This window comes from Ursus maritimus, unplaced genomic scaffold (genome assembly GCF_017311325.1).
Source record: "Ursus maritimus isolate PB19 unplaced genomic scaffold, ASM1731132v1 scaffold_9, whole genome shotgun sequence".
NCBI classification, from domain to species: domain Eukaryota; kingdom Metazoa; phylum Chordata; class Mammalia; order Carnivora; family Ursidae; genus Ursus; species Ursus maritimus.
The window spans coordinates 71,372,326-71,388,503 of NW_024427107.1; the positions used below are offsets into that span (position 1 = coordinate 71,372,326).

Sequence of the window (16,178 nt, forward strand, 5' to 3'; positions counted from 1 at the left end):
TTGAATTTTTTGAGGAACTTCCATACTGTTTTATGTAGTGCGAAAACTGTGTATCAACTTACATTCCCACCAACAGTGCACAAGGGTTCCTTTTTCTCCATCTCCTCACCAACACCTGTTATTTCTTGGCCTTCTGATAATAGCCATTCTAACACCTCCCTGGGGTTTTAATTTGCATTTCACTGATGATTAGTGATGTTGAACCCTTTTCATAGGTATCTTCTTTTCTATTCAGGTCCTGTGCCCATTTTTTTTTTTTAATAGGATCCTTTGCTTTCTTGCTGTTGAGATGTAAGAGTTCCTTATATATTTTGGATATTAAGCCCTTATCAAACAGGATTTGCAAATATTTTCTCCTATTCTGCAGGATGCCTTTCCATGTCGTTGATTGCTTCTTTTCTGTGCAGAAGCGTTTTAGCTTGACGTGCCCCCACTTGTTTACGTGCATTTGGTTGTCATGTCTGAGCTCCTTTAACTGAGACACTTCTTATTTATTCTTCCAACAGGGACCCTTTGGAAGAGACTGTGCCAGACATCGTGCAAGATGTCCCACAATGGGAACTTGTTTATTACTTCTTCACGATCGGATTCGGGTCATTTTAGGCACGACTGCAGGTATGTTGCTCATTTCCACTGAGTTATTCCAGAGGAGGGTAAGTCACTTGAATTCATCATGCACAAGTTCGATGACTGGTTCAAGAGAGGTCTGCCCAATTTTTGTTAAGGCCCCTTCTTGCCTAGGCGATTCACATGTATGTCAAAGTGTGAAACATCTTGCTGCTGTTCCATGTGTACAGAGCCTGCAGACCAGCCGCGCTGCTTTCCCCCGGGGATTTTTTTTTTTCAGTAAGCTCTACACCCAACATGGAGTTCGAACTCACGACCCTGAGATCAAGAGTCATGTTCTTACTGACTGGGCCAGCCAGGCACCCCTGCCCTGGGGACTTTGCAGAAAAACAGCGGTACAAAAAGCCTCACCCAGGAAGGTAGAGTTTCAGTCTCTGTTACCTTTCTTCCGCATCGTCTGTCATTGGGGACAACAGTGACATGGTGAGGACAGCACTATGGCGGAGGTGGGACACTCCTGTGGGATCCCAGCTCTGCCGCTTAGGCAGCTCCAAGCGTCTGGACAAACCACATAACATCCAGTACCTGTTTTCATTTGTAAAGGAGAGATACTGTACCCTCCCTTCCGGTACCGATGGCCACCTGCCGTGAGCCCGGCTCCTGGACAGTGAGAGACCGGGCACCTGGGGTCCAGCCCCTCCCAGTGCACCGCCTTGCCAGGGTCCAGATACCTGCTACTGTGAGCGCTTGTGGTCAACTCGCTCCCTGACTTCTTCATTCAACTTTGGTGGTTTGAAAGTATCATAAAAAAAGGAGAGACCGGAAGAAGGCAAGGAGTTCAGAAAAGGAAAAGAAAATAAAACAAGACTATTAGATAGGGGCATGGATTTGATGACAGGGGCAAGAGGAAGCCAGATCAAATAGGACTGAGAGGAGAAGCAACAAGGACACAATATGTACTGACTCTCTGCGGTGTGTTGGGGGAGGTCACTGAGAGGATGTGACCCCTGGGTGACCTGCAAGCTGGACCTCACCACCTCCCCCGTCCTTGGACTGTGTACTCCCTTGCCCACCGTTCCCACAATGGGAGCTGTTCCAAAGACCCCCGCAGCCTTAAGAGTAAGGTGCTGCTGACACCGTCTGTACTGTGTATGGGACGGAACCCCATTAAGGACTCTCTGAAAACCTTTAAGATTCTGGAGACCTACTCATCTTTCAGTGCCCGAGACAAGCCTCGCATAGAAGTCCCCTTGCTTATGAAACCTGCCACCTAGGGATCTGGAGTGGCCCGCCTCTTTCTTTCCTTTCCCCTTGCCCTGTGCCAATTTCAGATTTAACCCGGGGAACGCCCAAGGTTGCAAACCAACACGAGGCAATGCTTAGGTGTTGTGTATCATCACCTCACAACAACCCCGGGAGGTGGGCCTGACTGTCTCCATAACAGAAATAAAGACTGAAACCCAGGAAAGTGAGCATATGACCCCAGGTCACACAGCCAGGACAGAGCAGACTGGATTAAAGTCAGGTCTGACTCCAAAGACCAGGGTCTTACAGCTGAATAAAGACTGACACAATGATATCACACCTCACACCTGTCGGCACAGCTATCATCAAAAAAAAAAAAAAAAAAAAAAAAAAAAAAAAAAAAAAAAAAAAGACGAAAACAGAAGCAGAAACAAAATAAAAACCAAGAGAAACAGTGTTGGTGAGGATGGGGAGAAACCGCAAGCCTTGCACGCCAGGGACGGGAATGCAAAATGTGGAAACGTCGAAATGGAAGAAACAGTGGAAAACAATATGGAGGTCCCTCAAAAATTTAAAGTAGAGCTGCCATATAACACAGCCATCCCGCTTTTGAATATTTATCCAAAAGACTTGAAATTGGGATTTCAGAGATATTAGCAGTTCCAGGTTCACTGAAATATTACTCATAATAAGCCAAGATGTATAAATGAGCTACGTGTCCATCAACAGATGACTGGAGAAAGAACATGGAATACTGATCAGCCTCTAAAGGAGAGGGACTGTAGATCTTTCAGCCAATAGGCTAAGACCACCAGCCAGGCCCTTACATTCCAGAAGAGCTGCTGGGTCCTTGTGCCCCACCTCTCAGCCTTGCCTGCCCCCAGGTCCTGGGGGCCAGACCACCTCAGAATACAAACAGGGGGCATTTCCTGTGACCATGTCCCCTTGGTCCATCAACAGGTGAGTGAGTGATGGCTGCAGAGAGCTGGCTGCAGTGAGGCGATGAGGACAGGCGGCAGAACGCTTGTGCAAATGCCCATCCAGCAACAGCGCCAAGATGAGGCCAGCGCCTCTCCGCTGACAGGCTAGGGAAGGGGAGTCCCGGGACAATGTCAGAGCACCCAGTGGTATGTGCTTTTAAGGAGACCCCTATTCAGAACCAACCAATGAATACTCAGCACCTAGTGTTGGGCTAATTTCATTCATACGCTTTAAGCCTGAACACCACCCCGGGACAAGGCCGTGTAATCACCCCCAAACTCCAGGCCATGCAAAGTCGCGGACACCTCAGGTTGTCCAGATGGGAGCTCCAAGTCCAGCACATTCTCCAAGCAGCAGGACCCTTTTCAGGCTCAGGAAGCAGAGAAGAGATTGGCCTCCCCGGGGTCAAAGCATGGTCTCCCACCCTGTCCCCTCCTCCCCTTAGTCCGTTTTAAGACTTCTGCAAGCTATTCATTTCGCTAAAATCCGATAATGCTAACTGTGCCTACTCGTTGTGGTGGTGACTGTGGTGATCAGAGTAAAGCCATACAGAGCAAAGTCTTGGGAGCCTGACAGTGTTCTTTCACTCACGCAGGCAGTCAATGCTTACCACGGACCCGCCGCGGACCCCGCAGCCTGCTGGAAACAGAATGCCTGAGAACACCATGGCCCTATTCCCAAGTAGCTCTCGGTTCAACGGCAGAGACGAGCAAGCAGATCAATCTAACGTAATGTGCAAATCCTTACAGCTGGGGACATTGCCGAGGAGGACATTTCTAGCTCAACCTGGGGTGGGGGTGGGGGGCCAGAGAAAAGCTTCCCGGAGGAAGCCACATCAGAGCTGGGCCAGGGTGAACGTGAGTAGTCAGGAAAAAATAGGGATGAGCTTTAAGGCAAAGGGAGCAGGGTTAGATAGGATAGGGATCTTTGGTTTCCACATTTGCTGTATTCTACCTTCAGGACAGGACCGGGGGGGGGGGGCAGGGGAATTGAATCTCATGGGTCTGATTCATTAAAAAATAAAATAAAATAAAAGCACGCGCTAGTCTGTGAGCCCACAGTCAGCCCAATTTCCTGGCCCCCTTATGCCATTAGCTGCAGCCCAGAACAGGATAATGGATGCTTCGAAGCACGAATTACAGTGCCTTGCAAAATCCTGAATCATCAATGAAAAGTTCAATTTGTTCACTTGACTGCACTTCCTCCTAAGCTGGAGAAGGGATCTGCGGTGCATCCTCGAGCTAGGTAGGCTCAGTGTTAGGAGCTCACACTCAACCCAACATGGTTTCCTACATAATTCCCAATGATTCCACCTACAACCCCTACAATCCCCCACCACTCTAGCCCGCTCCCCATTTCCCGAACGCCGTGCTTCCCTGGGCTCTGACTCGCCCCTGTTTCATTTCCAAACCCCATTTCTAGCCATGGCCAGCTGTGAGCTAGCGAGTAAAGGCAGAGGTATTCTTACGAGCCCTGTGTTATCTAATGGGTGATGGGCACCCAGCAACGCCCAGGGAGCTGCTCGGAGCCCCGCAATTGTTGGCAGAGGGTCAGAACTGGAATCCAGTTCAGAAACACAGTTGACCCACCAGTGAGCAGCCAGAACAGTAGCTGTGTGATCTTGGACAAATGGTTTCATTGAAGTTTTCTTACTCTCACCTCTAAAATGTAGACAGTAATTCCCACCTCATAAACTCTTGGAGTGAGTTCAATGAAATGAAGGATTTGCATGTCTGAAAGCATCTGGCTAGGTCTTCACCTCTTTCTATCCCACACGCTCAGATTTTCCTGGTCCTCTCTGGGAAACATGGCCACAGGTTTGGGCGTTCTCAAACCTGCTTCTGCATGATGGATTAATTCAAAAGAAGGATAAAATTGAGGCTCTGGCAATAACAGGTCTTAGCTATCCCTTCCCCAGGTTGGGCGACGCAGGGCAGGGATGCTGGCTGGGAATGGTGGGAGGAGAAGAAAGAGGGACCCCACAAGCTGCAGTGGAACCCCAGGTTTGGAAGTCAGCCAATAAATAGTGAACGCCGTTTGCATGCAAAAACACATGTGCAGTCCGTCTGTCTGTGTGCACTCAAATCCGTGCCTTTTTTTACTGTCATATTCCCGTATCAATTTAATCAACTTAACTGAACGCCTTGCAGTTCAATTGAACTAAACACAGTGCTAGAAACAGAGATGAACATATTTTTCATCCCTTTTTACCACCTGAAGAAAGCAAATGGAAGGGTAACCCTTGCTAGCCCTTCTCTCCAGCCACTAATGCCTGCAAACTCATGCGGAAGTGGATGCCAGAGGCTGAACCATCCCAAATCCATGTTCCTGGCTGGATGCCGCCCTCCTTCCTGCCACTTCCTCAGTTTCAGGGAGGCATCCTCTCCAGGCTTCTATAACCTCTGGGAAGAAACCTGTTGCCAAGTCTGAGGTCCTGTGCAGACGCCCCCACCTGGTGGCCAAATCTGGAAAAGCCACTGCAACCAAAGAGGATAGGCAGGTAGCAAGTCCAAGGCTCCCTGAACTCCCTGGGAGCACAACAGTCATGGGTCAATTGGAGGAGGACCCAGAGGAATATTACCCACTACTAAAGGCATAGAAAGGGCCAATGTTATGGCCAATTCCCGGCCAAAACCCTAGTAATGCACAGCTTCCCAAGAAGCAGCCATCAGAATGACTAAGCCACAGACAGGAGGCAAAGGGTAACGGGAAAAGCCCTGCCAGCCCTGGGGTGTATGCTGACAGCTCTGATTTTCTCTCTTGGGTGAGGAGTCACCACTACCATCCTCTCCTCCCTCCCCCAAGTGCAAGAAGATTTCCTGTCCCGAGTGTCAGTGCAGAAGGGAGTTCCATCTTCCTTCCCTGGCAACGCATTTTCATCCTGACAAGCAAGGAGACGCTTTCTAGGGGAAGGGTGCCTGGGGTCAAACCTCCAGGCCAGGCCGCATCCCATGGCCCGCACCCTTGTCCAGACAAAGTGAGAGAGGGGGCAGCAGCTGCCCTTGAGGGGTAGATATCAGGACCAAATCAAGGAGGTGCCTCAGCCAACATAAGCCCCCGCCCTCATCTCCTGGCACTGTTAAGCCCCAGCTCCTCGGTCTAGGCTGGAGCCTGAGACATTCTCATTCTCTTACATTCTCTCTCCTGCTCATTAACTTCCATAAAAATAACCCCAAGACACACATTTTGACGAGTCCCAGCCCCCAGGGAGAGCAACACCAGGTTCTATACCAGGATGGAACCCTAAGAGGGGTATAACAAGCAAGCAACTGATACCCGCGCTCATGCGCACGCTCGTGTGCACACTCTCACACACACACACACACACACACACGCACACCCCACTATGGGCAGTGTACCACTCCCACCCCTAACTCCAGGATGCATCATCTAAACTCAGTAGCGATCCCAGGAGAAGGGACCCACCCCAAGCAGAAACACAGAGCTTCTGGGAGGGATCCGCTTTATCCTGTTCATCCTCCACGTTAATTGGAAAAACCACACCATTCTTTTAAGCTGCGATACCAACATCCGGAGAAGGTGCCATAAATGCGCACCTGCGCGCACACCAACACGCCAATCCAATCTCCAAATTAGCTGGGGAACCACGCTTGGCTCTTTTAAGCCCTGGTGTCCAACACCTAGAGAGTGGCTCACAGACACACGGACACACACGGCGGAGAAACACGGAGGACAGACTGGTCTCCTCCTCAGCCGACGGGCGCCCCTGGGCTTTAAGGCCCCGCAGCCGTCCTGGCTCCAGCCCCCACCCCGAGCCCCCACCTGCGCCGCCGAGCGGCTGGGTACTCACACGAGCGCGTGGTAGAGCAGCGCCCAGCCCCGCGGTCTCTCGAGGGCGTCGTAGATCAAAGTTTGGATGCGCCGGTACTTGGCGTTGTTCCTCTTGACAGGGCGGCTCAAGGGGGTCTTGGCCAGGAGCCCGATGCCCTGCGGGGTCCTCCGCAGCCCCTCGTCGCGGCCGCCGCCTTCCAGCAGCAGGGTCCCGTCTTTGTCAGCTCCGGCCCCGAGCGCCAAGGTGACTTGCTCCACGTCGCCGGGCGCCAGCCCCACTTTCCTCTCCTCGTCGCCGGCCGCCGCCGCGTCCCCTCCGGCCGGGTTAGCGGCCCCGCCGCCGCCGCCCCCGTCGCCGCCGCCGCCAGCCGCCCCCGCCGCCCTGCGCGCCTTGAGCCCCATCTGCCTCGCCCCCGCCGGCCGCTTCGCCTTCTCCGCTGCTGCTCCGGGAAGAAGGGGAGCTTGGGGTGCGTGGATGAGGCGGCGGCGGCGGCTGCAAGCCCGGGAACTCCAATGCCATGATCCGCGCGCCGCTCCCCACCCACCCCCCCAAAAGCAAGCAAAGGCGGGACCCCCGGGGGGCACGGGAGGCCGGGCAGCGGGAAGGGGTCACATCCCGCGCGGGTCAGCTGCGGGACCCCGAGGGGCGCGGGCCGGGGACTGCGGGGAGCGGGCAAGGGCGCGCGAGGCTGGCGCGGAGGCGCTAGGGCGCGCGGCGGCGGGAGCCTGGCACCGGCGCTCCGGGGCGGCGGCGGCGGCGGCGGCACCCGGGCCGGCGAGCCCGAGACAGCATCGCAGTTTATTTACAAGCCCGGTGCCAACCGCCCGCCCGCCCGCCAGCCACACGCGCCGCCGCCGCCTCCGCCCTCCTCCGCGCTCCCCCCCCTGCGCCCCTCCCCGCCGGCTCCAGCCTCAGCCCCGCAGCAGCCGCCGCGAGCCAGCGCGCCGCGGGCCGAGCACACGCCGCCGCCCCCCCTCCCTCGCCGGGGTGGGGCCCCATTGTCCCGCCCCGTCGCGGCGGGAGGCCCCCGCGGCGCCCCGCCTCCCCCCGCCGTCCCCCACCCCCGCCCGCCCCGCGGGCCGTCTGCGCTGCGGCCGCAGAGCTGAGCTGCGCTCGCTCCAGTGGGCGTTAGGGCTTTCCCCGGGCGGGGCGCGGGGGCCACGGGGGTTAGGCGGGGAGGAATTGAGGAGGGGGGTTCGTCTGTCCACCTTCGGCGTTGGCCTAACCGCCGCACCTTTGCTTTCTCTGGTCACTTCCCAAGCCTGCTTCTTGGCTTTGGAAGTAAAATCCAAGTTGCTGGGTTGGCCAAGGCCCAGCGCTCCGTGAGCCCACAGACTCTGGGTGGCTCCCTGTTTGGTTTCTGGTTCATGGTGGATAGTGCAGCCCTCACCTCCCTTGGCCCTTGGCCCTTGCCGGCTCTGGCGAGCAAAGGGTGGAAGAAATAGAACTCCTGGAACTGGCTTGGCTCCTAACTTGGGCTCTACCAAGTCATTCCCTCTCCTGCCTGAGTCTCTGTTCATTCATTCAATCACCAAACCCCAAGTGAGAGAGCTTCTACTGAGAGAGGCAGTGCTCTCTGACGTGAGCATACCAGATCCCTGAACTCATAAAGCTTGCATTCTGGAAAGATGTGAGAAAATGAGAGAACACAAATATAAATAGTGTAATTGCCAGGAGTGGTCGATGCTTTGAAGAAACAAAATAGTGTGCTGTGCTAGGAGTGGGGAACTTCTTTACATTGGCTGGTCCTGGAAGACCTCCTTGTGGAGGTGACATTTTGGGGTGAGACCTAAGTGACAAGCTGGGGCAACTAGGTAAATGTCAGGAAGTGCAGTCCAGGCAGCAGGGCAGCAAGCTCAAAGCCGAAGTGTGGCTTGAGCTCATTGAGTGCCGGGGAGAGCAGAGGAAGGGGAGACCACAGTTAGGCAGGGACTAGATCACATGAAATCACCGCAGAGGGCAGTGAGGGTCCCTTGCACTTTGAACCTAACTCTCAGCTCCCTCCCACATGGCCACCACCATTCCAGAAACCCTTCCTTCCCGCTGCCCCTGGCACCTGGTGCCTCCTTTACTTTCCACTCTGTCTAGGCTTGTCTTGGGGGGAGGGGAGGGGCTGTGAGCAAGGCCAAGTCAAGGATCCATCCCTAGTGTGTAAGAGCCACCAGAAGGCCTGCAAAGAAATGCTGGCTCTGGACTGCCTGATGGAGTTGGCCTAGGAGAATGAGAGAAGGGGAGGAGACTGGAGGAGAGGGGAGTTGGGATGGGGGAGGGGAAAGGTACAGAGAGAAAGAAGGGGGTGGGGAGAGAGTGGGAGTGGGGAGGAGAGAAGGAGGTGTGAGTGTAGGAATAGGGAGGGAGGAGGAGGCTCTGTATGAATGAATGCCAGAGGGGAGAACCTCAGAAATCTCAACCAATAAGGACAGTTTTGAGAAAGGAGTAAAACTGTTCCCAGGCTGAAATCCTTAAACAGTGTTGAGTAGGCACAAAAATAAACCGCTTAAGGCTACAGAATAGTTTGCCCTGGAAGTGACTCTAATATGGGACCTTAATATAGACTAAGAGCCACAACCGGACTGAGAAGGATTATCCATCGGTCCGTGGTCCGTGGGCTGCGGGATGCACTTTGCGAAGATTGCACGAACTGGTTTATGGACATGTGACCGCACTCACAGTAGGACCCCACAAACGTTTACGAAGAGAGTGAGGCTCCGCAATGAGTGAGTTGGAGGCTGGTAAGGAACCAGTCAGTGCGAACTCTGGAAAGGAGAAAAAGTGCAGAGAAAGGGACTAGCCTAGGGGAGAGAAGCTCAAAATGGAAACTGCACCCCCCACCCACAGTGCGCTCCTGAACATTGGCTCCCCCTCCACCCCCAGCAGAACAGCATTCCTGCGCATGCGTGCCTAAGCTGTCCATTCCAGTCTGATCCCAACTGCCTAGGGAACAATTACATCCTTCATGTTCGAGCCCCTTTTCTAAAGTCACCCTCAATCCATTCCTGTTTTATTTATTGGTTACCTTTATCACTGCCTAAAATGATCCTATCTGCATTGTGTTTACTACTCTCTCACTAAGCAGGAGTAGGGACTCAGGGTTCTATCCCTGAAGCCTGCGGGATGCCTGCTGTTTAGCAGGATCTGGATACCTATTCATGAATGAATGATGAGTGAGCGAATGCAGAACATAAAGCCCCGGAACAATGCCAGGCGCACAATGAAGCAACGGTTGTATGTTTGTGTATGAGATTTGGGGTTTTGTCTTTTACCATTGTGGAAGTCTTTATTCTTAGAAAGTCTTCGTACTCCTTGCAATCAAGTAACATGGTGACAAAAAACATTTTGACAGAATTTAAAATAAAAAGACTCACCAGATAAGCATCAAAGGAGACTAGTTGAGGACCCCATAGAAAGAAGACATCATTACTGTGCAATTAATCAAAAGTTCACATTTTCAAAATAACAGTTTGGATCCTCTGGCATTAAGGAGACTTCTATTTTGATGAGAGCTGCAGACTGTCAAATATTAATGTTTTAAGATCAAGTGCAGAGGCTATGTTCACGCCTCCCATAAAGCGTGAGGTAAAGTCAATATCAAATTCATAACTCTGCTCCAGTTAAATCCAATGATAGGGAAACTGCCATGTAGTTTGGAAATTGATTTGCTTAATGGTTTTATAATCCAATGCAGAGTGTTGTTCAGATGGGAGGCTTGGAAATGTCATAAAAAATGGGATGAACTCTCAGTGCCATTTGGGGGACTATGTAATCTCAACACTCCATAGCACGGATTCCGGCTAACCGAAATCAAATGTCCTATATTCCATTGAAAGGAATCTTCTTTGAGGCTTAAAGTCTCCGAGAACCTCAGTTACCAAGCGGGTGTTGGTTCCATGACAGAGTTCAGTGACACAGTAGCCATAAGGGCCAGACTGGGGGCCATGGTACAAACCACAGGGTATCCCACTGCTGGTTTTCATCCCAGTTCTGCACAACCTCAGTGTGTGACCTTGAAAACCCAACCAAGTCCTCGTCTTCAGATTTGCCACCTGATACCCCTCCCCTATGCCTCTCACCATACATTAGGGCCGATGAACTCCTTCTCTCCTGCAGGTGGGGAGCCTTCCTGAGAATGAGTAAGGAGCGAGAGGCCAAAAGACCTTCTCTGAGCCTGGGTTCCTCCCTCTGTACATCCTGCTTCCCCGGGGGTGTAAGCCTCCAGGGACAAGATGAACAGAAATGTGCTTGCAGAGAGATGATGCTCCAGGGATGATTTCTGTAATCATACGGGCGGGACAGAATCTCAGGTTCATGGGCACAAGCTAACGGGGGCCCTGCCCACCCTCTCACCCTGTTCCCCAAAACACATTAAATGACTGTCTTGGACCATGTTTAAATTTGCTTTTTATTCTTTGTTGCACAAGAAGTGCCTTGTAGTTGGAGAGAAATTATGAAATACAAAGCAGCAAAAAGGCAGCAACAATCATTTGTCATCTGGTTCCCCAGAAGTACCCTCTGTTAATAGTCTGGTGGGGACTATTGCCAACGCTACTGAGCATGCCTGACCTGCACGCAGAGAAGACCATCGCAGAGCCTCCAGGATGGCCCCTTCCCCGGCGGTTCGTCAGCCACCTGGTGGCAGGTGGATTACATTGGACCTTGCAGTCATGGTTGGGGGGGATGGGTCTCCGGCAGAACAGACACATCTCCTGGATACAAAATTGACTCCCCTGCCCATCAAGCTTCTGCCAACATCAGCATCCATGGACTTAAGAATGTCTCACTTAAGAATACCTCACAGGATCCCATAAAACTGCTTCTGACCCAATCACGTATCCCCCAAATGCTTGCTCTGCACCTGGTAAAAAATCTACCTCTGGGAGGAGCCAGTGAGACAGATCTTTGTATCTAAGGAGACAGACACTGTACCTCTTGGGAGGAGACCAGGCGAACCCCAGTTTGGGGTCTTGTAACAATTCAAGCCAAAAGCACATCATATTTGGAAAGGAAAGATCTCTCTATGTATTCTTTGTTCTTGAAAACTTAACTACAGCAAATCCTCAAAGGTGCTGCCTTCTCTCCTCCCTCCATGCTTTTGCTTCGTTTTCCTTTCTCCTGGACTTCACATCACTCCACAGTAGGGCACCCCAGAAACCTTCCCGGGAGTGAATAAGGAGAAACAGGCAAAAGGACGCCCTTGCACACATCACCCAAAGGTTGAGGTCAGCCTAAGCTATGGAATTGAGATCCTGATTCAAATTCTAGTCCTGGCTCTGTGACTCTGAGCTTAGTGACCTTGGGCAAGTTGCTGCGCTCCTACCTAGACTGCTAGGTCTAGGTAAAGTGGGATGATGTTTCCCAACCTCCTTACCTCCGACCTCGTCCGAGCACCATTCAGGGATCAGAGCTTTGCAGCGTGTGTTGTGCTGTGCCCATTTACTACATTACTCGAAGGAGTCTGGACACCTGACTGTGGAAGGCAGTCAAGTCAGGCGTGATGGGGAATGAACGAGCTCTGAGCCAAATGGCGCTCACCTTCACTCCAGATGGTAATAATTAAAGGACTTCACTTAGACTGTTCTCAGAAAAAGTGTTTCTTTTCCCTGCCTCGCATTTGCAATTCTTACGTTAACCTTTACATTTATTTTGGGTGTTTCTGGAATATCATTTTTTTTCTTTTTCTTTTGACAAATTTTACAGGTATCCCCAGCTTTTCAAACGTGTATGTGATGGCACTTCACTTTTACAAAGGACCTACGTGAAAACCTGTTTTCACTCACTGGAAGAAAGCTGAAGAGAATTTTGCTTTTACAAAAAAAAAAAAGAATAGAAAGGGAGAAAGTGACAATAGGTTCAACGCTGGCTTAGCAGTGAGCCATGAGAGAGCGGCGCCCCCCAGCTCCTTCCCTGGGAACTACACTCAGCCTCCAGTCGTTTAAGTGCCAGAGCTTTGAACTTTGTCTAGGAACATCTGTGCTTTGTCCAGGAACATCTGTGCTTTGTCCATTTATTTTGTGCAGCTGTTAGCAAAATGTGTCCTAAGGTATCAGAAAAGCCTAAGAGAGGTTGTTTTCAGGGTCTAGAAACGCTAAAAAAATGTTTCTGTATAAATTAATTGCCTCTTCGCTCTGTACCCTTTTGGCTTATGAAAGGTTTCATACAAACGGTCTCCTTTCAGATCGTGGGGGACATGTATATTGCAGGGTAAAATATCCAATTCATCCGTTAATCAGTTCATTCATTCATCCTTCCAGAGAGCATTTGGTGACTGCCTGTTTCATGAGTTGCTCTCTCTGTGGGAAACAGGAGGGGGAACAAAGGAAAATGGGATAATTAATTCCATATTTAGTTGAAAAGATGAGATAAACAATGCGAATCAATTTACTCGTTTCTGTATCATCATTGCATTTCAGGGACCTGACTCATGATAGATGTTCATTCATCATCATTACTTACATTTATTGAGCGCTTACTATGTGCCTGGCACTGAGCTAAGTGCTTTATATAGATGGTCTCATTTAACCCTAGCAACAAAGTTATGAGGTAGGCATTATGATTATCGTTCTCTGTATTAACCATGATGAAATGACACTTAGGAAGCCTAAGTACCCTGCTCAAGGTCACATGGCTGAGAATTAATGGCCCCAGGATTCAAGCCCAGGTTATTTGGAGGCTATGCTTTTAGCCCCTGAGATGTGTTACTTTCGGAGAATGCTTTGCCAGGTGGAAGGCTCAGCACATGCAAAGGCTGGGAGTCAAGACAAAGCATGGGGTTTCCAGGGCAAGATGTCTGGAGGCGAGCATGAATGGAGCAGGGGCCACGTGCAGCAGGCTTGCCTAGGTGCCAGGCTTATGAACTTAGGGACCGCGAGGTGCTTAAGCCTGCAGGGACGTGTCCCAGGTGGTTTCAGAAAGCGCTTTCCGATGACTCAGTAGGCGGCAGATCGAGAGCGGGAGAAACAAAGTCAATGAGAACAGCTACAAGACATTGCCCAGCTGAGATGTTAAGGTCCAGAAGGAAAGTAGTGGCAGATCCTGGAGACGAAAGAGGATGACGGCCAGAGGTATTTAGGAAACAGAGTTCCCAAGAATTGGTATCTGAAAAAAAAAAAAAAGGCAGGGCCGGGTCATGGGTCACTTGGCGCTTGAGCGGTAGAAACAAATTCACCCAATGTCCCAGTCTCCCCGCATTCTGACCGTGGGTTCCTGAAGCTGAGCATCCATCCTGTGGCTCCAGTAATTGGCTCCCTGGGCAGTCTGTTCCTTTCTCTCTACCAAATTAAGCTCCTTCTCTCTGGGTCTTGATTGTTAAAACACCCTGTTTGCCCATGCCATTTACATATTCCAATTACCCACTGCCATTTCCCTGCTAATGAGCCCACGTACCTGCTTTCAAGAGCGTCTGGCCAGGAGCCTGCTTGCGCGGGAGGGCGGGATGCTGTGGGCAAAGACACTATTCACGGTGTCTTCAGACAAGGAGTGCCAGGGCCATTTTCTCACCTCCTTCCAGTCCTGATGGACTAGACCTTTTTGCCTCATTACCCGCCCCCACAGACATCGCGATGCTCCGTTTACCTTAGTGACAAGAAGAAAAGCTCCATGCCAACTGGAGGAGTGCTGGGTGTTCTTCCTGCAATCATCAAAGGCCCATTGTACCCCTAGCCAATCACATGCACAGAGCCTATTAGTCCCAGGTCCTCCTAATTTCCATCGCTGAATTCTTTGCAGAGGGGAAGCTGATGCCTGGGTGCTAAGTAACTGGGCAGAGGATTCTGGGTAGCTGCACAATGATGCTGAGTAGGGAAAGCCTATTTTGAGAGCGCCTGCTTTGGGCAAGAATCCTGTCTCTGAAAAATGTTCAGTGTTTGACCCTGGACAGTTTAAATAACCAGTCTCGGCCTCACCCGTAAAATAAGAATAATAATTACCTTGAAGGGATGTTTCAGGAGTAAAAGAGTGAACATTTGTAACCCTTTGGCACCTTAGAGGCACTTCATATGTGCTAACTGATATACTGTGAATACTAACATGTTAATTATCATCATAATTAAAATGACGTCCAAATTAGAAGAGAAGTTTTGGGTGTCAAGTCCAGTGTTGTTCCCCCTTTGGTGATTACCATATTATACCCCTGCCCAACCCACATAATACGATCAGACATAACTAAAATAGTGCTTTCCCAATGTGGGGATGCCTTCTGATGCGTGCCGTTCCATATTTTATAAAATACTGATTTGCACAAATGTACCTTTAAGAACGTACGTGGATTGGGGCGCCTGGACGGCACAGTGGGTTAAGCGTCTGACTCCTGGCTTCAGCTCAGGTCCAGATCTCAGGGTCATGAGATCGAGCCCTGCGTCAGGCTCCGTGCTCAGTGTAGAGTCTGCTTGAGATTCTCTCTCCCCCTCCCTCTGCCCCTCCCCCATGCTCTCTCTCTTTCTCTCTCTCTCAAATAAATAAATAAATCTTTTTAAAAATGTATGTGGCTTGTCCAAATGTGGATATACAGATGTATGTGGAGTGTATGTAAACCAAAGAACAGTAACGGAGCAAAGACTCAAACCCAAATTTTCCTCTAAAGTCCAGAAGGTGATGTCCCCATTATTGGAAAGCTCTTCACGATGAGATGAAATTCTCCTCAGGGAATGTGAAAATATCAAAAGATGCTACCATTCCAGTGTTTCATAGGAGGGCAGTGATAGCCCAGGGTTACGTGTTGCAGGATCTAGGTTTCGGTCCCAGCGTTGGCACACTGTGGCCAAGTGGCCTTGGGGAGGGCATGTCAGTTCTCTAAGACTCAGTTTCCCCTTCAGGAAAATGGAGTTTTTACTAACATTTTCCTTACACAGAGGTGGTGAGGTTCAAAGCTAGCTCTAGAGACCCAAAGGACTTAATGTCGAATTACAGGTAAATTTGGGGGCCACATTATTTTTTTTTAAGATTTGATTTATTTATTTTTTGGGGGGTGGATCAGAGGGAGAGGGAGAGAGAATCCCAAGCAGACTCCGCTCTGAGCAGGCAGCCTGACACGGGGCTTGATGTCACGACCCTGAGATCACGACCTGAGCCGAAACCAAGAGTCAGATGCTCAACTGACTGAGCCACCTGGGTGCCCATCCGGCCCATTGTTAATCTCTTTGAACCTGATTCTCCATTTTTACCATCTCTGGGTGATATATTAAGTCTTACAGTCATAATGATAACTTCCTCAGAAGCTTACAGAAAGATGAGCTCATTTAAACATGTACATCACGCTATGTAGAATTTCATTGTTTTGACTTTCTTTTGATGCTACAAATTGATGAAGAAAAACTGCAAAGAATACATCAGCCTTCTTCTTCAAGGAAGAGCAGCCTACTGTGTTGACTTAAGGGTCCGTTTTAAATGGGTGTTAAGCCTCCTGTAAATTTTATCAGACCGCCTCACGCAGGATCCATAAGTGGAAGCTCCAGCCAGGGTTTGCAAACCCTTGTGTCCTCAGGGAGCAGGTAGGTGACCCGAAGGCACAGGCACGGTGCTTCTGGAACATGTAGTGCCCAGCACCTGCCACCAGAGGGAGCAATTCATAAATGGTAGCAGCAAGTAGGCTTGAGATCAC

The 16,178-nt window shown here is 50.7% G+C and overlaps 1 protein-coding gene across 1 annotated transcript in view; it reads right to left on the minus strand.

Moving 5' to 3' along the window:
* The window catches only part of KCNQ3 (potassium voltage-gated channel subfamily Q member 3), a 286,185-nt gene extending 279,183 nt beyond the window's left edge, over window positions 1-7,002 (minus strand). Inside the window, exon 1 of the mRNA XM_040626033.1 lies at window positions 6,605-7,002. Within this exon, the coding sequence (XP_040481967.1) occupies window positions 6,605-6,987 (383 nt within the window). The 5' untranslated portion in view covers window positions 6,988-7,002. The remainder of the gene's footprint in view (window positions 1-6,604) is intronic.
* Between the last annotated feature and the right edge of the window lie 9,176 nt (window positions 7,003-16,178).